This window comes from Terrapene carolina, unplaced genomic scaffold, assembly GCF_002925995.2.
Source record: "Terrapene carolina triunguis isolate 2854851 unplaced genomic scaffold, T_m_triunguis-2.0 Scaffold58, whole genome shotgun sequence".
Classification (NCBI taxonomy): Eukaryota; Metazoa; Chordata; order Testudines; family Emydidae; genus Terrapene; species Terrapene triunguis.
Window position 1 is genome coordinate 35,561,494 of NW_020664409.1, and position 23,865 is coordinate 35,585,358.

Here is a 23,865-nt window from a genome sequence, read left to right on the forward strand (position 1 = left end):
ATTTCTTGCATAACAAAGAATGTGTGCACTAATCAGCTAATAAACCTTACCTACTCATGGCAGTTGGAGAAATCCGTCTGTCCTGGGACTTGGTTTTCTTTGTTTCAGATGTTAACTTTTCCTCCCATGTGCAGGTCCAGCCTCCGTGACTAATCAGTCTCCTGTTCCATGTAAACTCTGTATCCTTTGGTTCTATTTTATTCTGGAACTTTGTCCAGATGTAATAGTTTCTCTATGCACCTGCAAATTTAGAGCATTTCTGCTATTAGAAATAAAGTGAAATGGGGGAATCAAATATTTGTTTTTTCTTGCCTGTTAGACAAGTCTGTTAGTAGCTTTTTGATGAAAGAATGGAGTACTGGAATATTAGAACAAAATATTTGAAATGTAGTCCCACTCTAATGTGACTAAGATAGCGTTGTGGGGTTCATAGTCTCTCATTTCAGATAAGGCTTCTCTGAGAATTAAATGGTGGTATAAAGCTTTTGGAAGCAAAAGTTTGCTATAGCTGCAATACAGAATCAAAATATGTGTTAATGTTATGAGGTCTAGGAATGAAATTCCTTTAAAGCATTCAGCTGAAATGTCATAGGGAAATGAGGAAATCATCTTGTGACTGGTTCATAAGGGATGATAAACAACAAAGGGGACAGTGTTGGAGATCTGAATGAGGCTGCTTGAATTTGGTCCTAATCAGCAACTTCTGGGGGCTTATTTATTTAAGCTAATGCTAATATGAGATGAGTGGTTTTATAAACAGATATGCTAGTATCAAAAGTAGGGCTGGTGTTTTATTTCTTAAGAATTTTCTTTAACATTTAGATTCCTCCTCCTGGATTGTCTTTCAGCCTGATATTATAATCAGCGCAAGTGAAGGTAAATTGGATGTGATAAGTTTCCCATTAATTTTTAGATTTAAGTACAGCACCTTTATCCTTCTAATTCCAGTCCCATTAGCTTTTTAATAGTCTAAATCAGTGGTTCCCAGACTTTTTTCCACCAAGAACCCTTTTGGCATCTGCCTAAATTTTCTGGACCCCTTTCATTTGTGATATAGAAGTTTCATGTTGTTGTTCTATTGGTTATGTTTATTTAAAAAAATATATTTGCAATTAAAATAAGACCCAACGGAACCAAAAGTAAACAGTCTGCAATTATTAGAGGTTATTTATTTATTACAACCATTAAACTGTATCAAAGTAAGAATGCCCCCACCAGGGTGACCTATCACACACTGTGCATGCAAGAACAAAATGGCATCCTCCATGTGGCAAAAGTACCTGCTACAGTACGCTGGCTCAAGGGATGGACCCATAGTGGAACTCCACAAGTTCAGGGATCCCACTTTGGGAACCATTGGTCTAAATGGAAGTGACCAATGTGAATCTCACTAATGGACATCAGGGTTAATGAAGCATAACTGAAGATGATTACATGCTTGTCACTCAAGTAATGAAACTATTTTGGATACCTCTTAACAAAAGAGGCAGAATGGGAGAAACTAAGGCCTTGTCTACACCACAAAGTTTTGTTGGCAAAAGCTGCCAACAAAACAGGAGGTGTACACACTACAAAGCTATTTTTGGCAGCAAAACTCTGCTGTTTTGCTGACAAAACCAAACCACTTCAACGAGAGGCATAGAGCTTTTTCCAGTAAAGTTAAAGTGACAAAGAGTCAGTGTAGACTCTGCTGTTTGTTTTGTCTACATAAGTGGCTTCCACCAGTATCCCACAATGCCTGCTGTGACTGCTCTGCTCACTGTTTTGATCTCTGCTGCCCTGCAGGCATGTGCCCCCTCCCTCCCCCCCCCCTTTCAAAGCTCTGGGAAGTATCTGACAGCTGAGCATGCTGCTCTGGGAACTAACCATTAAGGAGGAATGTTCCTGTTCTTCCCTGCACTAGGAACACAGGGCTGCCTCTGCAGAGAGCGGGGAGGAGGACAGGACTGCTGTTTTGACATTCCTCAGCACAGAGCACTCACAGCGCTGCTCAGGATGCTGCTCCCATCAGCTGTGTGTGTGTGTGTCCCTCTCGATAGGTTGGTCAGCCTGCTGTATCCAGCACCCCAGACACACCACTCTCCTTCTCCCCCCACCCCCCTTTCAGTTGAAGAGCGGCTGACAATCTACTAGGATTCCCATGGAATGGTAGGATTGAGAAATCTGCATCATGTGACACTGTACCTGCCCCATGAAGCATTGCAAACCCTTCCCAAAGCACCCTGCGGCCAGTTGCACGGTGGGATAGCTACCAGAGTGCACTGCTCTCTGTGTCAGTGCAACAGCTGCTAGTGTGGACATGCAACAGCGATTTTTAATTGAAGTGCTTTAATTAAAGCAGCATAACTTTTGCTGACAAAACTTTGTAGTGTAGATCAGGCCTAAGTATAAAATAACTTGTATGGGTATGGAAGACTGTCATCTTATGACTTTTCATGTGTTAAGTCAAAACTTAAGTGGCCCTCACAGTTGTGTAATTAGTTTTGTTTTAGTTAATATTTTTAATAAGGCTTGATGGTTGGCTCTCTCAAATCTAGGTTATCTCTGGAATCTTGAGGTGAAACTTGAGCCTGTGGTTAACCTCTTGCCAGATAAAGGAAAGCTAATGGATTTTCTTCTCCAGAGAAAGGAATGCAAAATGGTTATCCTATCTGTGTGTTCTCAGAGTAAGTCTTGCTCTTACTGATTGTGTGTCTCCATCTCATTCTTGAAAGCATTTTAGGTGTCTTCCTACACTGTCCTCATTCAAGGCTAGTTTTCCATGGCCTTGAGCTCAGTATCTTATTTTGTGAACTACCAGGGACTAAAATAGGGGAGCATTCTGTGTACCAGTGACTGTACCACATTCTAAATATAGTTTTTTTCATCAGTGATGTTGCTTATGCTGCCAACAATATCTAAGCCATGTTGCTTTTGAATATCTCCCACAAAATCATTTCTGAGGGCTAGTGTGTGTGCACATGCTTGAAAATGTAAGATGAGTCTGGTTCCTTCTTTGAACCCAATTCTTGATTTCACCAAATGAAACTTCATGTCCTGGCAAAAGGCATTTGCATTCCAATTAAACATAGTGCTTACCGTAGTCTACACTTAACATTTATATCTAGCCATGTTGACACACCTGAGCACCATAGTTAACCTCCAGTGTAGACATGGTTGCACATACAGAAAAACATCTTGTTGATATGGGAAGTGTCTGTGCTACAGGTGCTTCAGCGGCATAGAGCAGACATACCCTTAGTGTAAAGGGAAAGTGGAATTTAGGATGTTCATGGGTCAGTTGACCTACTCTGCTGTAGTTAAGAGCATTTCCTGAATGTAACACTCACCTTGTAAAGAGTCTGTGGTAAAACATTACTGGAGTATATACTCCACTAGCAAGGGACAGACTGTTTTATCAGTATCTTGTCTTTTATGGCTATTGTTTTTCAGTGTTAAGTGAACCAGACAGGGGAACGTTGGCTGTGATTGCCACTGTTTTTGACAAACTCAATCATGAGTATAAAAAGTACTTGGAAGCAGAGCAGAGTTATACCATGGTAAGTAATCTGCATCAATGGTATTTAGACAATTTCAAAAAATACTAACCCTTACGGTTTTCATCAGAGATGAAAACTGAAGTCAGTTAGCCACAGCAAGTGCACCTCCCCCCTTGCATGTGTACAGAACTTCAACTTCACAGCATAGTAGCTGTTCTGCTCTTATATATACTGTTGCAGAATCATGAATTTGAATTTTCTGACTTGTGTTCTAAATATTTCAACCATATCGTTTTTTTAGGTTGCACCCAACTTGAGTATTTCTGGTGGAACTATTGAGTAGCCAGCTACCAATGGGAATAACGTACACTGCAATAAAGCACCATTCTACATTATATTTAATATATATTATGGGCTAGCTTGTACAGAACTAAGCCCTACCAAAACTTGACTTACTGAATAAAGCTGAAGATTTTTCATTGTACAATAACAGTTGGATCAAGAATATTTGTCAAAGTTAAACAGCATGTTCCCTTTAGAGCAGGGGCCGGCAACCTTTCAGAAGTGGTGTGCCGAATCATCACTTATTCACTCTAATTTAAGGTTTCGCGTGCCAGTAATACATTTTAACGTTTTTAGAAGGGCTCTTTCTATAAGTCTATAATATATAACTAAACTAGTGTTGTATGTAAAGTAAATAAGGTTTTTAAAATGTTTAAGAAGCTTCATTTAAAATTAAATTAAAATGCAGAGCCCCCCGGACTGGTGGCCAGGACCTGGGCAGTGAGAGTGCCACTGAAAATCAGCTTGCGTGCCACAGGTTGCCTACCCCTGCGTTAGAGCGAAGTCAGTGGTCTGATCTAAGGCTAACGCATACTAGATTATTTAGCCCTGTGTACATAAAGCCTACTCAGTACAGAATAGCTTCCTGTTAATGAGACTATTCATTTGTCTTCCCTCTGCCTTGTTGTAGGTGGTAGAAACAGGCCAGAGCCGAGGCAATCCCCTTCTGAAACGACCAGTCCGTACCCAAGCAGTTATTGACCAGTCTGACATGTACACGCATGTTCTGTCAGTGTTTACTGAAAAGAAGGTTAGTAAAGAAACAACTTGTACATGTGAGTGAATCAAGTGCAAAGAACTGATAGTGCTAGACAGGGAAATTTTCCTAAGAGGAGGGTTGGGTACGTGGGGCTACAGAAAGACTGGTGATACTCACTACAATTCTTCTGAAGGACACAAGCTGTCTTTAGTAACACACTAGTTTAATATCAAAATTCAGTAACTTCTGCCAGTACTTGACATGAGAATCTGGTGCTAATCTAAGCCATTAACCAGTATACAAGTTGCCACTTCAGGATTTTAACTACCATAATTTTTCCTCTTGCTGCATAGGAAGCACCTCACAAGTTCACTATAGCAGTCTTGATGGAATACATTCGCTCTCTTAACCAGTTCCAGATTGCAGTTCAGGTAAAGTTCCTCAAACAGCAATAAGGGGCAGTGCCTGCTTTAAAGTAAAGTAAATCCTGTTTCCTGTAGAATGACCAGGGGATGGTATGGGCCTTGAGGAGGTTGTTACAATAGTAGAGGTGGGAGATGAGCAGTGTTTCTGGGTTCTAGCTGTCAGTTCAAAATACAGTCCAGATTTTCAAAAAGCAGGAAAGGAAGAATCAGCAAGCCTTGGCAGAAGCTTGGCCATAAGGGGAGAAGTTTGTCTGGCCTTATGGTGAAGGGTCCAGTCTCTAACCGGCTACCTGAAACTTACTACATCACTGTGCTTCTAAGGTTCTATAAGGTTGCTTTTGTTAGTTTCAGCACCCACAGACCACCGAGAAGCCTGCTGTGAAAGATAAATGCACCATCTCTATTGGCTACTAAAGCTGGCAACTTTAGTCTAATTATTTGAGCAACAGAATGAAGTTTCTTCCATTTTTTATTGAGCCACATTGCTTACATTTAACCGGGAATAGGGAAAAAGCTAGTACTCAAACTGGAAATCTTATGTATGCTTCTAACTAAAATCTTATTCAGTTCCACCTTCTAGAAGATCTTGAAACCCATCAAACAACCGAAGACTTGATATTGAGTCAAACTGCTTTAGAGTTTCTTTCCCTGTCTCTTGCATCCTCAGCATTATCTATATGAACTGGTCATTAAAACGCTTGTTCAGCACAACCTGTTCTACATGCTTCATCAGTTCCTGCAGTACCATGTGCTAAGTGACTCAAAGCCATTGGTATGTATGTTAATATGGATTCCATGACAGCTCTTTTAGGATTAATTAAGGGTAATACTTCAACTTTAATAATACTGTTTCAAAAGTTAGTCTATTGTTACTGTTTCAGGCCTGTCTGCTGTTGTCTCTTGAGAGCATTTATCCCCCTGCACATCAGTTGTCTCTGGACATGTTAAAGGTAAGAATCAGTATGTAAACAAATATGCTTCAACTATGTCACAGATAGATAGCAGGCATTAAAACCCTACTGTATTGTACCTGATCAGACAGTATATAGGAGAGGTGACTGTAAATGAGGCTGTATTACAATATTAAATTTGATTTCTGCAGTATTAATATAATCGGTTTATGGCTTTAATTTTGTCTTGTTACTTGGCTTTGCAGAGACTTTCTACAGCAAATGATGAAATAGTAGAGGTTCTATTGTCTAAGCACCAGGTGCTGGCTGCCTTGCGATTCATCAGGGGTGTTGGAGGACATGACAGTGTTTCTGCCCGCAAGTTCCTTGATGCAGCAAAGCAAGCAGATGACAACATGCTTTTTTATACCATATTCAGGTTCTTTGAACAAAGAAATCAAAGGCTCCGAGGGAACCCTAACTTCACCCCAGGTAAAAGGATGGTAAAAAATGGAATTACTGAGTTGATAGACCTATTTTACACCTCTGAGCTAGCATCTGACATTCTTTAATGTAAATATGTGGTCCAGTTAGCAGTGGCTGCCCGTTCAGCAGGTTGGGTCTGGTTACTGAAGATTACCCTCACTGGCGCAAGGTGGGAAAACAGCTAAAATGTTTGTGCTAACATCTCCTGGTTTGACTGTGAAGGGGGCTGGAAAATGGCATGCCCTTAGTAAGCTAACTAAGGGCATGCCATTTTCCAGCCCCCTTCATTAACTCTGTTATTAAAAGCTCTCAAGGGGGAGAGATACTGGGCCATGGTTCTAACTTGTAGTATCTGTACATGCTGCAAGCAGTAGGGGTGGTCTGTCTTACCCCCACAATGTATAAAATGATTCCAGTTATAGTAACAAGCACTTTATTAACCCTGAATACAATTAATTTCTAATGTGAGGTAAAGTTGTTTGCCTTCCACATTGAAACTAAAGACCAGTGCTTACATTTGATTTAATGCTGGAAGAGTAATGTCTTGATTAGGATCACAGCTGGGTTTGTTCACTAGCACTCTTGAACATGTTAGCTAATTCTTGTTAAGCATTTGGGCCTGACTAGGCTCTAAGTCTTGTCTACTACACAAGGAAAATGTGCTAAAGATTTCATTACCTTGCTGATGTGGACCTGTTTAGCTTGACCACCAACAGGTGCTAGAACTCCAACTTGCTGGGGCTACAGTAGAGTTACTTTGGGGAAGGAGAGAGTGAGTTCCTAATGTACATATTGCTGTAGTGCTAGTTGGCTCCTAACATTGGCAGGATTTAGGTTCCCATTAGACTGATTCACACCAGCCTTTCATCAGGTGTGTAAAACCAGTGACACTTACCTTGAGGCAAAGAATGAAGAGGCCTGAAAAGAGAGATGTCATGACTTCTATTCACTACTTGTATTAATTTTGTAACTTGAATCAGTGGCAGGAGTCTAATCATAAATGGGTGTCCAAATAAGTCAAGCAAGAAATGAGTTAATTTATAAAAAGGACAGTGTTTAACATGCTGTTTTACCCACTATGGCTACAGTGCAGCTGAGTGGGTGCCTCCCAACCCTAGTAGAGCACTGGGGTTCACTGCCACAGCAGCTTACCACCCAAGTAAAGACCCAGGGCTCAGGCACATTTGTACTCTGTACTACAGCTTGAGCAGTGGTGATGCTCCAGCTGTTTGACATCCCTTAAGACAGCAGCTACTGCTTAGAACTTCAGCAAAACATTCTCTGTATCCCATTCATCTGTTGCTTTCTTTGTCAGCACACACAGCCAAGTTACACATCAACGTATAAACAAACAGCTTCTAAGTTTATTAGAAACATTTAAGTTAGGCTCTTCAGTGCCCTTTCCCCAATATCAAGTTTACAAAAGTGTGCATACAGAAGTTTTCAAAATAATTAGTTAAGTGAACATTCTCATCAACCTAAAGCTATTTGAAATTTAACGCCACTGCATAAAAAAATTGACTTACACCATCCCTGCTGTCTCATTCCTTGTGTGAAATCACTTGAACATGAGATGGAATTATGGATTAGTGAATAACAAATTTTGGACTCATAAGGTAACAGGCTCAACCTAAACCCAAAACAAAGTAACAAAGGACTAGGTTTCCATTTAACTGCTTTAATACTTCCCTTCCCAGTTATTGCAAAATGTGTGCTGCATGTGCCTCTTGCCTAGTAGAACTATACCCAGATCTTGCAGTTTTCACTACAGGCAATTTTACACAGTCTCACCAAGGTGAAAGCACCATTAAAAACAGAAGAAGCTGACACAAATGTCCACTTAAGGCTATTCAGCTGACAGGCCTTAAAATGGAAGTTCACTCTAAAAATAGTAGCTGCTTCTAATGAAAAAAAGCTAAAAACATAAGTAAAGCAAAAACCGCTTGCATGTAGGAAAAGCTAAACACCACTATTGGTGCAGTTGATTTTGTTTTGAATTTTAATGTCACCCCAACTGTCTTAGCACAAAATCCTATTACATTGTCCCTAAACGTTTTGTCCTGTCTTGCAGGAGAACATTGTGAAGAACATGTCACCTTCTTCAAGCAGATTTTTGGAGAACAGGCCCTCATGAAGCCTACCACTTTCTGAAAGTGTACTGTTTTCATACAAAATGTATAATTTATTGCATTTAAGTAATGAGATTTTGAACTACAAATTTTATAATAAAGTATATACAGACCATTGTGGTAAATATTACTAAAAATATTACATAACCTCTAGAGTGATGGCTTGTTTTTCCCTAAAAATAGAGCCAAAAAATTGCATTGAGTTGCATTTAAAAGTAGCGTCAGTGGTTTGGCAGTCCATTCTCATACACACATCACCTTGCTGGAAAAAGCTTTCAACTTATTTCTCAAAAAGATGCAGCCTCTTAAAATAGAGATCTTGTTAATACATCTAGTTTTAGTAATACTAGTTCATGAGTCACATGTAGCATTTCCTGAGATTGAAAGCTGCTGTTCGCCTGTAGTTGGATTGGTGCACAACCAGTGGTTACAGTGTGATAGTCATAGAACATTGCTGCAGTTCAGTCTTATGCTGAATGGGGCCTAAGCCACAGTTCATGAAGTCCACTGAACACTGTTAAAAGGGCTAGAAGTGGAGGAGTCTCTCTCGTTCTGTACCTTTGTATCTTTCTTGTGCGGCACGAGTTTTAGCTTTATTTACTGATGGGCCTGAGTAAAAGAAAAGAGTGTTATATTCTGAAATCCTCCTTCAGTAAGGTGGGCAGTATTGTTAGTCAAAGCAGAACTGGTGGATTATCTACTTTCTAGCAAGCATTTCCTCTAAAGGAAATACAGCTTTCCTGAAAAGTATTCCTTCTAAGTAGTTAAGAACCAATAATGTTTAAGTGAGGAGATCTGAACACTAAAATCTATATGCCAAAACATCAACTTTGAGGATTAAATTATTTTGTATACAGCACAACTGCTAATAACCCACTACCAGGTAATATATACTTTCATAATACAAGTGATGTAGAAAAGCATAGACTGGAGAGGTTTCCCTTTCTAAATGGGTGAAAAGGGGAAGCAGAATTAAGCGTTTTTCATTTAACAGCTGTTCTTAACTTATGACATAGCTCTTTTACAGTGAACATTTCTGTACCCACAGTGTAGTAGGAGACTCACTTAAAGATGGAAAGGATACTGTACTGAGGGCTTGAGAAGGAAGACTCAGTAAGACAAATTATTAGAATTGGTAGCACTCCAGGAATGCCTACCACAAGGTGTGCAACTATATTTATAGACTACTGAAAAGGGATGGAAAGTCTGCTGTAAACAGCTCTACTTTTACAGGACCAAATTACTACAAACTAAACTAAGTGGGTCACAACAGGTGATCCAATGTATTTGAAGCAACTATACCAGGTATCCCTAGCTGTTTTTAAAGACAGTTTATATAGGCACAGTTGTAGACTCCTTTTCTCACTGAATGAAAGGGATAATTTGAAGCAGAGACTAATTTTAAAATCCCCCTTTAGCAGTCAAGTGTATTCTTACCTATATAACTAAGCATAACAGGAAGAAATATTAATCCATGGGTAGCTCCAAGCACCACCATTGCTAGATACATCCTGAAGTAGAAGATCTGAAAGATTCGGGATTTGGAGAAGAACAACACTACAATTCCTCCAAATTTTGTCAGAGTGATGCCACTGAAAACCTGGTAATAGAAGAGGTTAAAAATAAGTGATTTCATACAAAAATGACATGGTGTTACGTGACTCGCTTATTCAATAGCAAAACAGTGAAAATGAAGAAATACCCCATTCTGCAAGTTTAAATGTTGCAATATTCCTTGAAAGTACAATCATCCCTTATACTGCATAGAGCAGGGTTAAATCTAACAACAGAGCAGCAGTGGGCAAACTGCAGCCCACAGACTGCATCCGGCCTGTCTGACCTTTTAATCCAGCTCTCAAGCTCCCGTAAGGGAGCAGGAGCTTGCTCTGCTCCACGCAGCTCCCGGGAAGCAGCTGGCATGTCTCCCCTCCAGCTCCTATGCATAGGGGGCTCCCCACAGTGCCCCACCCCAAGCTCCGCAGCTCCCATTGGCCAGAAACCATGGCCAATGGGAGCTGTGGAGGGGGCAGTGCCTGTGGACAGGGCAGCATGCAGAGCTGCCTGGCCACGCCTCCACATAGAAGCCGGAGGGGGGATATGCCGCTGCTTCCAGAAGCTGCTTGAGGTAAGCATCACCCAGAGTCTGCACCCCTGAGGCCCCCCCCCCACACGCTGCAACCCCCACCCTAATCCCCCTCCTGCCCTCCAAACAACTCAGTCCCAGCCCAGAGCCCCCTCCTGTACACCAAACCCCTCATCCACAGCCCCACCCCAGAGGCCACACCCCCACCAACCTCCTGCCCCAGTCTGGAGCCCCCTCCCTCACCCCGAACTCATTTCTGGCCCAACCCTAGAGCCAGCACCCCAATTTCGTGAGCATTCATGGCCCGCCATACAATTTCCATACCCAGATGTAGCCCTCGGGCCAAAAAGTTTGCCACCCCTGCACTAGAGGAGGGATAGTAGGGATATAGCTCAAATAAGTATAATTCAAAAGAGGGTAGCATATAATGAAAAAAGGAAGTGAGATCAAGAAGGTTAGTCTACTAGGCGTCCCACTTGCTAAAGAATCCCCCGTAACCCTACTTCATCTCTCACTCCCTTAGTAATTTCACTTTATATTTAGATGTTACAGAAACAAAAACTAGAAGAGGGAATTTTGACTTGGCTAAAAGGTTTTCTGACAACCATTTCCCCTTCCAATGTGACATGGTGTGATCACCACAATAAGGTTCCATTTAATCATGACGTGGCCAGCTGATTTTAATCTCATTTTGAGCATCATCATGTGCTTGAATTATATTTAAGCCTCTACAGGCCCCTGCTCCAATTCAGTGAGCATCTTCCTTAGAAAAAAGCAAGTCAAGATAAACCAGAGGGGGAGCCTAACAGGTGGAAAAACTGAAAATGGCCTTGTCTTCACTGAGATTTGAACATGTGTTATTCTGTGGGGATTACTTCACTACAGGTTCTTAACTCAGGTCCTTTCTTAGATGCTGCTCCCATCCACACACAGACATCTGACTCAACTTCATTGATGTTTCCAACCCAGGCTAGCTGTCTCTCTCAAGCCCAAGTGAAGCTTGCAATCAGGCTGGTAACCTGCCCATGTTGTAGTGAGGACACAGGATAAACCACTCTAGTGCTGTGGGGAAGGCATCAGAGGCCAATTCTCTTTGCATGCCCAGAAGATCTCTCACACAATACATTGGGAAAGTCACAGCAGCTCAGCTTACTGCAGCACTAAGAACCATGCTCCCAGAAGTCCTAGTGACACACATGGGGGAATGCAACACCAGCGAGGACACTCACTTGGGTATTGCTGTGCAGTGTGGCTGATCACCCAAGTAACTAGAGACCCCAAAAAAGTATGTTTATACCATGTGTTAGCTAACATAACTAGCCTGTGCAAGCTTCACTCAGGCTTTAGCCTATAACCCAACTAATTTTGGTTGAAAGCACCGCCAAAGGTTAACTACATTAAAGAGAGTCTAAGAGAAGTCGAAGTTGAAACTGTTTGTGAAATTTGGAGTTCTATAATGCCTGCCGAACACCTGAGCCAATAAATTGACACAAGCATTTTTAAAATTACAGGCTATGACCTAGCCCTGAATAGTCAGATAAAAATGAATTTTAGAAAGTTTTATAATCAATTTTAAGCATCACAATTTACAATCAAATCAAACCAATCAGAAGTTATAAACCTTATCTTCAGGCCTGTAACAGAAATCTAGACTCATCTGGGGAATTGTGACTGACACCATTATAACAGCAGGTTAACCACTGCAGAATGACACCCAATATAGGACAGGCAAAGCTGATCCTACAACATAAGCATGTAGTAAGTAGCAAGGTATTACTTGATTAAAGTTGCAGTGATGATAGGAAGCACTGAACTTGAGTTTAAGTCATTTTGTCTACACAGACAAAAGAAACGTATTATTACAAAGGAACAGACACTTACAGAACTGCCCATGCGGGAGAGTGCTTCTTCTGCACGCTCTACTCTGCTACCCTTGGTACTAACAGTGAATGCTCTTGTGACGTGACTGCAGAACTCCACCGAGATACCACAGCTCTGAAAGTAAGAACAGGTCAGTTAATTTCTTGGCACCAAGCTATCACTTCTGCCCCCCTATATTAAGCACCAAAGAGGCTATAAATTATTATCCAAGATGCCAGTCTAAAATATACAAGAAAGACAAATTGTATGTTTTGACTTTCTTTTTTTAAAAAAGCTGGGATCACAGCGATTCCAAGGCAAATGTTGAGAGGGGGTTCTGGTGACAAAACTATGAGCAGAGCGCTCAGTGACTGATTTAAATATAATTTATTAAAGAAGTTAATAAGTAAAAAGCACCAGTGTTTTGACCCTTAGGAAACTGGCTAGTGACTGGATCACTGACTGTACTGGCGGGAGGAAAGACACACACAACTGGTCTTGCTGTACAAACATTCTCTTCTGTAACAAACCTTGACATTTTGATCCTGTGTTTTGATATCACTCCAAAAACAGGTTCAATATTTGCAGATAAACACCCACTGAGATCTTATGTCTATCTACATTGCATTATAAAAAATTCAAATGGAGATTGGTAAGTAAGTCATTCAGAATTGTGCTCCCTCACTAGCACTTTTTCTTCTGAGGGTTACATTATAAGTGCGTATCTTTTGCTTTTAAATCCTTCCTTCAGCTGTACATCTAATTTACTCCATCAGCAGCATTTTGTAGCATGGACAGGACATTAAGCATCAGAAAATGAGCTGTGTTTATATAGTTTTTGGCTGTCTGGTTCTCACTTGCTTATAAGACACTGAATAAAGCCAAGAAGTTCTTACCAGGCCTTCATTAATTTGCTACCTATTTCTCTTACACCAGCCACTGTTCAGCACTAGAGGGCCAATTACTCTTTTCAAGCCTGCTTTAAAGCATCTCCTAACACAGTCACCAGAGGGCAAACAAAACTGGAGCCTCAAAACACATGGCCAGAGTCCTGAAATGGTTCTCCAAGGCCTATACTAGCTTTTTACTCATTCCCCTTCCATTGCACTACAACCTATATTAGTGATGTTACTGTATCCCTTAACTTAGATTGGCCACTGGCATTTTTACCCTTGGATCAGCAGCCGTAGTGTTCCCAGTGTGCACAGATCTATTCTGCAGAGGCATCAGTTGGGTAAAACCTTAATCATCATGCAGGGATTAATGGTGTAGAGACAGTATGGCATGTGCATGCACACACAAGACCAGATCTAAATGATGTGATATGCAGCCTGCTTTTACTACTGCTACTATAGATGGAAGTTGCATCAGTTGTAATGGAATGATGGAAAAGTTAGTGAAGATACAACCAAGCTCTGTTCTTCCCTGTGCATGCACACTGCCTGTAAAAGAGATGGGTTATACACACCATCTCACACTGTACAGTTACCTTTCTAACAGGATCAGTACACATGTGGAACTTTGCATTTCTAAAGCACAATATAAGAGATTAACCTTTTCACTCCTGTCGGAATAGGTCTAAGGCTATGTCTACACTGCAGCTTACATCAGCATAATTTATGTTGCTCGAGGGTGATCCACAGAGGGCAGGAGTGCTGGGAGGAAGGGGGAGGAGTTGATCAGCAGGGCCACCAGCGGACAGGTGGCACTGCGGGGAAAGGGGGAAGTTAGCTGCCAGTGGGTGCTAAACACCCGCTAATTTTTTTTCCATGGGTGCTCCAGCCCTGGAGCATCCACGCAGTCAGCACCTATAGTTAAGCCAACAGGAGAGCTCTCCTGTCAGCTTAGAGCGGCTACATTAGAAAGTTTACAGTCGTGCGCCACTGTAAACACTCTAGTGTAGCCATGCCCTTAGAAAGTTACAATTGTCAGGATGTACAAGATAGCGTGTCCTGAAATCTGTGACTGGAGTTATGTACATTGCTTTTGCACTGAGAACATTAGAGCCCCTTTAAACACACATACAAACACACATACCCCTTACCATAACAAGGTTAACCAGTGAAACAGCATTCAGGCTTATGCCCCAAAGCCACATTATTCCAAACATGTTGACTAGTATCATAGCAATAGTAATGGATACCATCGCAGCAGCCCACACTTCAAAACCAAGCAGCACAGTCGTCACCAAGAATATTGATCCCAGGGACACGCAGAGGTTAAAGATGGTGTCATGCACAATTGTCAGATATTGTTCATAGAAGACGTAAAACACACTGTGGAAAGAAGAGAGACTGTCATTAGCCATCCATTTGTTTAGACCTATTTGGGAGACGATTCTTGGTGACCTAAGTGTTTGAGTCATTGAGGTTTGTAGGAAACCCCTATCTATTCTTTTTCTTGACTAAGGGCTGATCTACATTGAAAAATAAGTTACACCAGCATAACTATATCTCTCAGGTGCATGAAAATCCACACCCTGAGAGATAGTTAAGCTGACCTAACCCTGCGTGTAGACAGCAGTAGGTTAACAGAAGAATTCTTCCATCAACCTAGCTACTGCCTCTCAGGGAGTTGGATTAGCTATAGCCACAGAAGAACCTCTTCCATCGCTGTACTATACTGAATTGCCTACACTGAAGCACTGTAGCATTTTAAGTGAAAACAGCCGTAGAGTGACCAGAGGAACCAGACTAAAAAAAAAAAAAATTAAGTTTTTTTTAATCCTGGGGAACTATTTTCTTAAGTGTTTTTTTAATTAAGAACAGGGCAGTAACAAAGAAGATATCAAACACAGATAATAGGCTAAACCTTAAAAAAACTGAATTTCATGAAACATTAATATTGTTAAGGACATTCATATTCTTTAAAGTTTTTTTAAGGTGGAGAAAGTCAAAGGAATAAGTTTTACTGCAAGATATTGATTCTAATTTAATTTCATCAGCTGTTTTGAAGAGGTCTGAGGAGCAAGAAATTTCTCTTCTGGGCATTTAAAAGTTGGCTTTTTGTTTGTTTACAAACATGGGGATTTTAGAATGAGGGAAGATTCCTCACAGTTTAGAAAAAGCATCAGGGAGGAGGGTCAGGAAAGTGGACAGCAACAATTAGCAGCAAGAATTTAGAGCACTGAATCACTTGAACTTTTCAAAAGTTCAGTATACTAAGTATAAAACACCAAGGGGTTTTAAAGGATGGGGAATACCAGAAGGTACAATGAAGAAATAGGGATTTTCCTTAGATGCCACTAAGACCTGCACAAGTTCCTGAATGGCTGTTCAGCCTTCCACAGATTCAGATAGGAAAAAGAAAAGCAGAGGACATATGGCTCAGAAGAGATGATGGTGCAAGAACTGGAGAGACATAACTCCTGCAAACTGGAGAAGACCAACATTGTCTTTATTGTGGGGTAGAGTGAAAGAATCGCTGGAAGGAGTATGTTGGAAAGGGACTGGCTTCCAACAACAACAACAAACCTTTGACACAGAGGTTCTCAAACTGGGACTAAGGCCTGGTCTACACTAACACCCCAATTCGATCTAAGGTACGCAACTTCAGCTACGTGAATAACGTAGCTGAAGTCGACATACCTTAGTTCGAATTTACCGCGGTTCAGACGCGGTCCACACGCGGCAGGCAGGCTCCCCCGTCGACTCCGCGGTACTCCTCTCGCTGAGGTGGAGTACCGCAGTCGACGGCGAGCACTTCCTGGTTCGAATTATCGCGTCCAGACCAGACGCGATAAATCGAACCCGGAAGTTCGATTGCCAGCCGTCGAACTACCGCGGTAGTGTAGACATACCCTTAGAGACATATGCTGGTGGTCACGTGATCCTGGCTTTCCTTACTTCCAGCTGCTAAACCATAGTAAAAAAGCAACTAAAATACTTTAAGATCCTTCCTCAGCTCCTAATACATACATCCAGTCAACATGAACTTTCTCCAGACTCCACGACTTCTGCCCAAAGCTACATATTCCTAGGGCGAAAAAAATCCACACATACCTGTAAGGGAACACACGGTAATTCTTTTCTTTGATGCCCATGGTTTCAGTAATGTTATCTGCTATGATCCGTGCTTTTTTCATAGCATCAATGAAGTCAGCTGAAGTTTTTAGGACTGTATGGTAAGTCATAAAGTAAGTAGCTCCAACATCAGAATTATTGTTTATGTAGTTGATAGCAGAGCTATATGCAGCATGTCCTCTGTAAATGAAGTGCAACTGTATTACTTCATGGTCAAGCAACAACAGGATCAACCACCCTCATTTTGATGCCAAGAATCAGGATTTCTCAATGTAACACAAATAGCAGAGGAATCCAACTATTTGCAAATTCTTATGATACAAAACATGGGTTCTACAGTGTTATCAGAAGATATTCCGAAAGTACAAAACAGTACCCCCACAAAAGATCACTTACGTAGGATGTTCCAGACAAGATAACTAGGACAAAAGAAAATCTGATACTTACAACTTTGCCTCATAGAAGCACAACAACAGGGTTTGCTGTTTTTAAGTGGTCTATATTTCAGTATGTTTTTAAATTAAAATGCAAGTGTGCCCACAGAGGCTTGGAAGATGGGTATACATTTCATAAACAAGTGTCACTGTTGGTTCCTATTTCACCTGCTAATTTTCAACAGAGATTAAACTGATTCAGTCTGTAGGCACTTACCCTTTTCCACATTTAGGATTAGGGTTATCGGACAAGAACATTGGCAAAAATTTCATGAAGTCTCCACCCTGAGGCCTCTGCTTGCCTTCTTGAGTCAGTGGACGGCAACGCATGCAGGATACATCAACAACTGGAAAAAACAAAAAGCAGAAAAAAATAAAAAAGCAGTCAATGTCAGCCAGACAGCAAGGGTACATCTATAGGATGTTGTACTATAGTCAGGTTCACCTCAGTGACCTGAAGGGCTCATCCAACCCTAAAAGAACTAATTCTTTCACTGCTAGAGAAGGTAGCTCTTTATTAATTTTGTGTGTGTGTGTGTGCGCACACACACACACACACACACACACACACACACACACACACACACACACACTTCTTATTCTATCCAGAGAGAAGACCCAAAATACAGAGCTAAGTCCTATATTTTCTGCATCAAATACACCCATTTCTTTGTGCTTGGGATTGCTGTTACATTAGATAAGGCTAGTCCAATACAAAGACTAACAAATAGTGTTACCGACCTCTGTTCTGTATTCAGTGCCGTACAACAGATCCCAATACACAACACAGTGCAGGCAATTTTTAAGACACGAGGGCAATAAACTGCTGATTGCATTAACTAGAGCTCATAAGGATCAAAGTGGTCTATAAGCCAATTAGTTATTTTGGGAACAGTATTGTCCAAAAGGGCATCTTCAAAAAATGCAGCATTTTAACATTTAAACTGCATTAAATTTAGTCTCCTTCCAGAAATGGCAATAATTCCAGAATGGGAAAGTATTTTAAAGAAGTACATCTCAGCCAATTTAAAAAAAAAAAAAAAAAAAAAAAAAGTTGCACAAAGCAGGTTGAACACTGTGATATTAAAAGAAGAGGGTAGATTCAAGTCCTTATTTAGAAGAAAATGTATTTGAAAAGCTTTTGTAAATATGATTAAAGCAACACTGAAGACATGAAAGAGAAAACGCGGAGTACCTGAAGCATTGCAGAACTGTCCAGTAGTGTTGTAGACTCTGCAGCAGGATGACTGTGGTTTAACCCAATCAAAGTAATCATCAATCCATGAAGAGGGGGGAAAGCCTATCCTTGTGCTGAAACATAAAAATAAATACCAATAGATACCAAATAGATGGTTCAAGAGACACACAACCTTAATTCTGGCATTTCCTAAAAAACGTTCAACTTCACAACTTTATAGTGTTCTTTTAACATAGGAAATTACATACAAACTAGGTTTTTAAAAAACCAAACTGAACAAAAAAATTCCATCATTCTGACATTGACACCCACAGGGTTCAACATCAGGCTTGGAACTTTAGATCCACAGCACAGACCTCTGCCACTTGAGCCAATGGGAGTAGTGGGTTATCTTATGTGGACCAGCACTAGAGGGGGGATGAGAAATTTTGCTGGTGGGTTTCACAGATCTTTGCTAACAGCAGATGAACGGTGAGACACAGGAATCTTGGGTCCCATTTCAGGCTCTGGAGGGGAATGTGTTCTAGGGGTACCTAGTGTGCTCGCCCCTGTCCCTTTTATCCTGTCCCAGTGCTCTCTCTTCTCACCCCCCAACTCTAGCTCCTCATGCCAGTCCCTGTCTCACCCACTCCAGACTCCTCATCCCAGTCCCCTGGTTCAAGGATCCCTGTCCAAACCCCAGTCTCCCCACCTCTGCTGGGCTCATCTGATCTCAGTCTCTTCCCCCCCTCCCCGAGTCCCACTCTTCTGCCTCCCAGTACTAGTTTCTTTGCCCAGCCAGTCCTGTATCTCCCCTGCCCGCAAGCTCCCAGTCCCAATTAGCTCCCTCCACCACACCCCAAATCAGTGATTCTCCACCAGGGGTACATACCCGTGGGGATATGCAGAGGTCTTCCAGGGGGTATTTCAACTCATCTATATTAGTGTTTCTTAACCCAAGGGGGCCACAGAACAAGTTTGGGGAAGGAGTCACAAGTGCAGGGGGCATGGGGCCCCGCAAAGCTAAGTTACATGCTTCAGCCCCAGGCAGCAGGCCTCAGGCTTCAGACTCCTGAAAGGGGTATAGTAGTCTGGAAAGGTTGACAACCACTGCCCCAGATGTCTCTTGTCCACTCTGCATTTGAGTCAGACCACTTCCTCCTCCAAGCTGCCTAGGCACCAGCGGATGAATCATCGAGAGCACAGGAGAAAGATTCCTCTCTCTCAGCTCCTGAGCCCAGCATCACATGAATTACAGCAGCAATTACCAGGAAAGTCCTGCCCAGCCCCTGCAGTCACAACCTGGAGCATGCTAAGTACAGATGGAATCTTTGGAGAATTTAAGCTCTAACAAGTCTAACTGAGCATGTCTTACCTAAGATTTTTCAAATTTTTATAACTTGACCAAATGTGGGTAGTTTTTCATGGGAACAGCAAGAGGGCACATCCCTGACACCAAAGAAAACGCCTCATAAAATTTCAAGTCCCTGATCCAAAGCATGGAAGCACTATAATTGTAGTGTTTTTTAAAAACACATGTAAAATGAAGTATTTTCCCCCCAAGCTTGTTCTGGAAAACTGCTGAACCATTTTTGCTAAAGCTTTCCACGAAGTTCAGTACAAGGCAGAATCCCAGCATGGAAAATTTCAGTCCAAGCATTTGGCAAACTTATAAGCAACTGAAACAGGAGGTGTTCCTTGTAATAAGACGTTGTGACGTTGCACTCCATAGTGTTTTATGGAAATATGTTTATGAGTGTGAATATAATGTAACTGGAATATGCTTCATGCAAAAGGTCTCTTGTAAGGTATCATTACAAAGCTTATAATCTACTGAGTGTGGTCATCCTATTTATATGAATGTATCATTCTTGTATCTGAAGCTAGAAATATGAAGTATAACACTGCGGTCCTATTGTAATTATGCGAAGTGTGGGCCATTAATGGTGGTGCAGAATCTTGATGGCTCCCATTGACTAGGACAATTCATTGTGGATGGTTTATTTACCTGCAAGCCTTCCTGTGTGTCTGTGAGCCAGCCCCTGGGTAATGAAGAATGAGGTCTTACAGTGACATGTGACCATGTCACCTGGTAATGAAATCCATCTTAAATCTGGTACTTTTCCAGATTTTAGAAGGAGGGGTGGGGACCCAGAGACACAAAAGATTCCCACCCTGTGCCAAAGCTATAAAAGGGGGTGGAAGAGAACAAATGAGGTTGCCAGTCATGAGAACACCAGTTTTCCACCTAAGATGTCTGCTGGAACTAACAAGGACTGTACCAGGGGAAAGGATTGGGCCCAAACTAGGAAGGAGTCTAGTCTGTGAAAGAAGCTTATTGGAACATCTCTGAGGGTGAGATTTTACCTGTAAACAGTTTCTTAATGTATTAGGCTTAGACTTGCATGTTTTGCTTTATGACTTACTTTGTTCTGTCTGTTATTACTTGAGACCACTTAAATCCTACTTTTTTTACTTAATAAAATCACTTTTGTTTATTAACCCAGAGTAAGTGATTAATACCTGGGGGAGCAAACAGCTGTGCATCTCTCTCTATCAGAGTTGTAGAGGGTGGACAAAGCTTTATACAGAGTAAAACTTATTTATTTGGGGTTTGGATCCCATTGGGAGCTGGGTGTCTGGGTGCTGGAGATAGGTGACCTGCTGAGCAGTTTTTGGTTAAAGTCTGCAGCTTTAGGGGGCGTGGACCAGACCTGGGTCTGTGTTGCAGCAGGCTAGCGTGTCTGGCTCAACAAGGCAGGGTTCTGGAGTCCCAGGCTGGCAGGGAAAACGGGCTCAGAGGTAAATTCAGCATGTCAGGTGACAGTCCCAAGGGGTTCTCTGTGACCGAACCCATCACAGACATGCTGGGCAACTTTAGCTATACTACTTGCTCTAGAGATCAGGAGAAGAAAAAGGCTGCACTTACTAGCTGTCAATTTCTGCTGCAGTGAAGACTTGCTGCACAAGTGAATTGTTATTACATCCCACTCCACCACACACCATGTTCTGCCCCTCCAAAGAGGTGTAGTTGTGCCCTTCTTCTAGGACAAAATACACAGGAGGACCTGCATGCAGGTATTTGCTGAGATAATAGAAGTAATCCATTACATAGGAGTCCTTTAAAAAGAAAACTTGAGTTAAATCTCTGAAACAGCTCAGTCTGTTGATGTTTCTCATCTGTACAGTACAGACCCGTTTATGCGCGAATCCGCTTAGCGCACGGTAGCACCATGCCTCCCTGTGCTACCTATTTAACACGCGAGACTCGTTAACACGCGGTACAGGAACTTGCTATGTAGCGCTACAGATTTGCTCATAACTCACTGACATAGAAATCGACAGGAAGTGCAAAGCGGAAACATGTTGTACGTCTTTACCGCAACGTTAAAGCGCCGCGGCGGCAAAGGACCCTGCAGCGCTTTAAGGTCCCTGCCCCTTTTGCCCCCCCCCACCCCTCCCGGCCGCTGACGGGCAAGGCGGGGCAAAGGGAGCAGCTCCACCAGGGCCGGCAATTTAAAAGGGCCTGGGGCTCCGGAAGCCACTACCACAGCAGCAGCGTCCAGAGCCCCGGGCCCTTTAAATCACCATGGGAACCCCGGGCGGCGCAGACCAGGCAGTCTGGAAGGGCTGGCTGGGGGATGCTGACCCCTAGCCCTGCCCCTTCCGCCCGAGGCACCACCCCTTCCAGGGGCCAGAGTCACCCCCGCCCCATACCTGTAAGTGTTCTGAGTTACTTTCACCCCTGTGTAGTAGTAGTAGTAGTAGTAGTAGTAGTAGTAATAATAATAAATTGTTTTTATTAGATTACACATTTGAATTTATATTCTTGCAAAGTGCCGTTAACAGACAGGCCTGCAGTATTTGGGGCGCTGTGAATACGTATGTAATCCTAGATAATTATACATGTATATATAGATATCTTAAGATATTTCAGCATGGCCCTCTTAACCCGCGGTCCGTTAACACGCGATCGTGACGGCTTGACTCCCGACATCTGCACGTAAACGGGTCTGTATTGTACTGTGTTAATGCTGAGGAATTGTAACATGACAACTTCTGTCTAGTCAGAGGTAGGTGATATGTTTCAATTATTTGGTACTGATTAAATCATTTCCTTCTAAAAAAAAATAATTAAATCAACACTTACATCTGGCATTGAAAGAGACTGATCCAAGCCAATCTCTACTTTGTGAGCAACTGCTATACTGAATGACAAAAGGCCCACGAACAAGGATATCTGTAAGAAATGACACACAAGAACAGCTTATGACACACAAGACTTCTTCAGCCCTACACAGTGACTCCATGTGTTAATACTCCTCATTTTAGGAAATCAATCATCCATTAGATTTCTACCATGCAGTAAAGTTCCAAAATAAGTATACCAGGTTGGACTGGTATGGTGATGGCAGACACACAAAGAAGAGCTACTTTCACCTCAGAGGGAAGGTACAATCAAAGCCCAAATTAAATACAGTACCATATTACTGACTCAAGAATGCCGGCTACTGACAGAGTTAACCACAACACAGAACCAATCAGTAGCAAATGAAGTTGGGAACTAAGGGTCTAATTCCCACTCCTATTCAAGTCAATGGGAGTCTTTCCATTGCGTTTAAATGGAAGTTGGCTCAAGTATCAAATCCAAAAGAAAAATGTTTATTTTACTTCTGTTTGCTAAAAATTAGGGCTGTCAAGTGATTAAAAAAATTAATCGCGATTAATCGCGCTGCTAAACAATGATAGAATACCATTTATATAAATATTGGATGTTTTCCACATTTTCAAATATATTGGTTTCAATTACAACACATACAAGTGTCTAGTGCTCACTTATATTTATTTTTTATTATAAATACTTGTACTGTAAAAATAAAATTGTATTTTTCCATTCACTTAATACAAGTACTGTAGTGCAATCTCTATCATGAAAGCTGAACTTACAAATGTAGAATTATGTACAAAAAATAACTGCATTAAAAAATAAAACAAAGTCCACTCAGTCCTATTTCTTGTTCAGCCAATCGCTAAGAGAAACAAGTTTGTTTACATTTATGGGAGATAATGCTGCCCACTTCTTATTTACAATGTCACCTGAAAGTGAGAACGGATGTTCGCATGGCACTTTTTTGTAGCTGGCATTGCAAGGTATTTATGTGCCAGATACGCTAAACATTTGTATGCCCCTTCATGCTTTGGCCACCATTCAAGAGGATATGCTTCCATGCTGATGATGCTCGTTAAAAAAATAATGCGTTAATTAAATTTATGACTGAACTCGTTGGTGGAGAATTGTATGTCTCCTGCCCTGTGTTTTACTGCATTCTGCCACGTATTTCATGTTATAGCAGTTTTGGATGATGACCCAGCATGTTGTTCCTTTTAAGAACATTTTCACTGCAGATTTGACAAAACGCAAAGAAGGTACTACTGTGAGATTTCTAAAGATAGCTACAGCACTCGACCCAAGGTTTAAGAATCTGAAGTGCCTTCCAAAATCTGACAGGGACGGGGTGTGGAGCATGCTTTCAGAAGTCTTAAAAAAGTAACACTCTGATACGAAAACTACAGAACCCAAACCACCAAAAAAGAAAATCAGCCTTCTGCTGGTGGCATCTGACTCAGATGATGAAAATGAACATGCATTGGTCTGCACTGCTTTGTATTGTTATCGAGCAGAACCCATCATCAGCATGGACACATGTCCTCTGGAATGGTGGTTGAAGCATGAAGGGGCATACAAATGTTTAGCATATCTGGCACATAAATACCTTGCAATGCCAGCTACAAAAGTGCCATGCGAACATCCGTTCTCACTTTCAGGTGACATTGTAA

The 23,865-nt window shown here is 41.6% G+C and overlaps 2 protein-coding genes across 4 annotated transcripts in view; one reads left to right on the forward strand and one right to left on the reverse strand.

Annotated features, from left to right (window-relative positions):
• RMC1 (regulator of MON1-CCZ1) overlaps positions 1-8,495 on the forward strand; it is a 28,448-nt gene extending 19,953 nt beyond the window's left edge. The window contains exons 11-20 of one of the 3 annotated variants that reach the window (XM_024202657.3): positions 135-179; positions 823-876; positions 2,538-2,666; positions 3,433-3,539; positions 4,453-4,572; positions 4,875-4,952; positions 5,614-5,718; positions 5,828-5,896; positions 6,103-6,328; positions 8,394-8,495. In XM_024202657.3, coding sequence (XP_024058425.2) covers positions 135-179; positions 823-876; positions 2,538-2,666; positions 3,433-3,539; positions 4,453-4,572; positions 4,875-4,952; positions 5,614-5,718; positions 5,828-5,896; positions 6,103-6,328; positions 8,394-8,473 — 1,013 coding nt within the window. In that variant the 3' untranslated portion in view covers positions 8,474-8,495. Of the gene's footprint in view, positions 1-134; positions 180-822; positions 877-2,537; positions 2,667-3,432; positions 3,540-4,452; positions 4,573-4,874; positions 4,953-5,513; positions 5,719-5,827; positions 5,897-6,102; positions 6,329-8,393 lie in introns of those variants that run through there. The other 2 variants (XM_024202658.3, XM_024202659.3) reach the window with 2 other exon arrangements.
• Positions 7,665-23,865, reverse strand: part of NPC1 (NPC intracellular cholesterol transporter 1) — a 37,181-nt gene continuing 20,980 nt past the window's right edge. The window contains exons 16-24 of the mRNA XM_024202655.3: positions 22,178-22,267; positions 20,957-21,147; positions 18,046-18,161; positions 17,068-17,197; positions 16,396-16,596; positions 14,439-14,670; positions 12,416-12,529; positions 9,889-10,051; positions 7,665-9,060 (exon numbers count right to left, since the gene is read on the reverse strand). Of these exons, the coding sequence (XP_024058423.2) occupies positions 8,978-9,060; positions 9,889-10,051; positions 12,416-12,529; positions 14,439-14,670; positions 16,396-16,596; positions 17,068-17,197; positions 18,046-18,161; positions 20,957-21,147; positions 22,178-22,267 (1,320 nt within the window). The 3' untranslated portion in view covers positions 7,665-8,977. The remainder of the gene's footprint in view (positions 9,061-9,888; positions 10,052-12,415; positions 12,530-14,438; positions 14,671-16,395; positions 16,597-17,067; positions 17,198-18,045; positions 18,162-20,956; positions 21,148-22,177; positions 22,268-23,865) is intronic.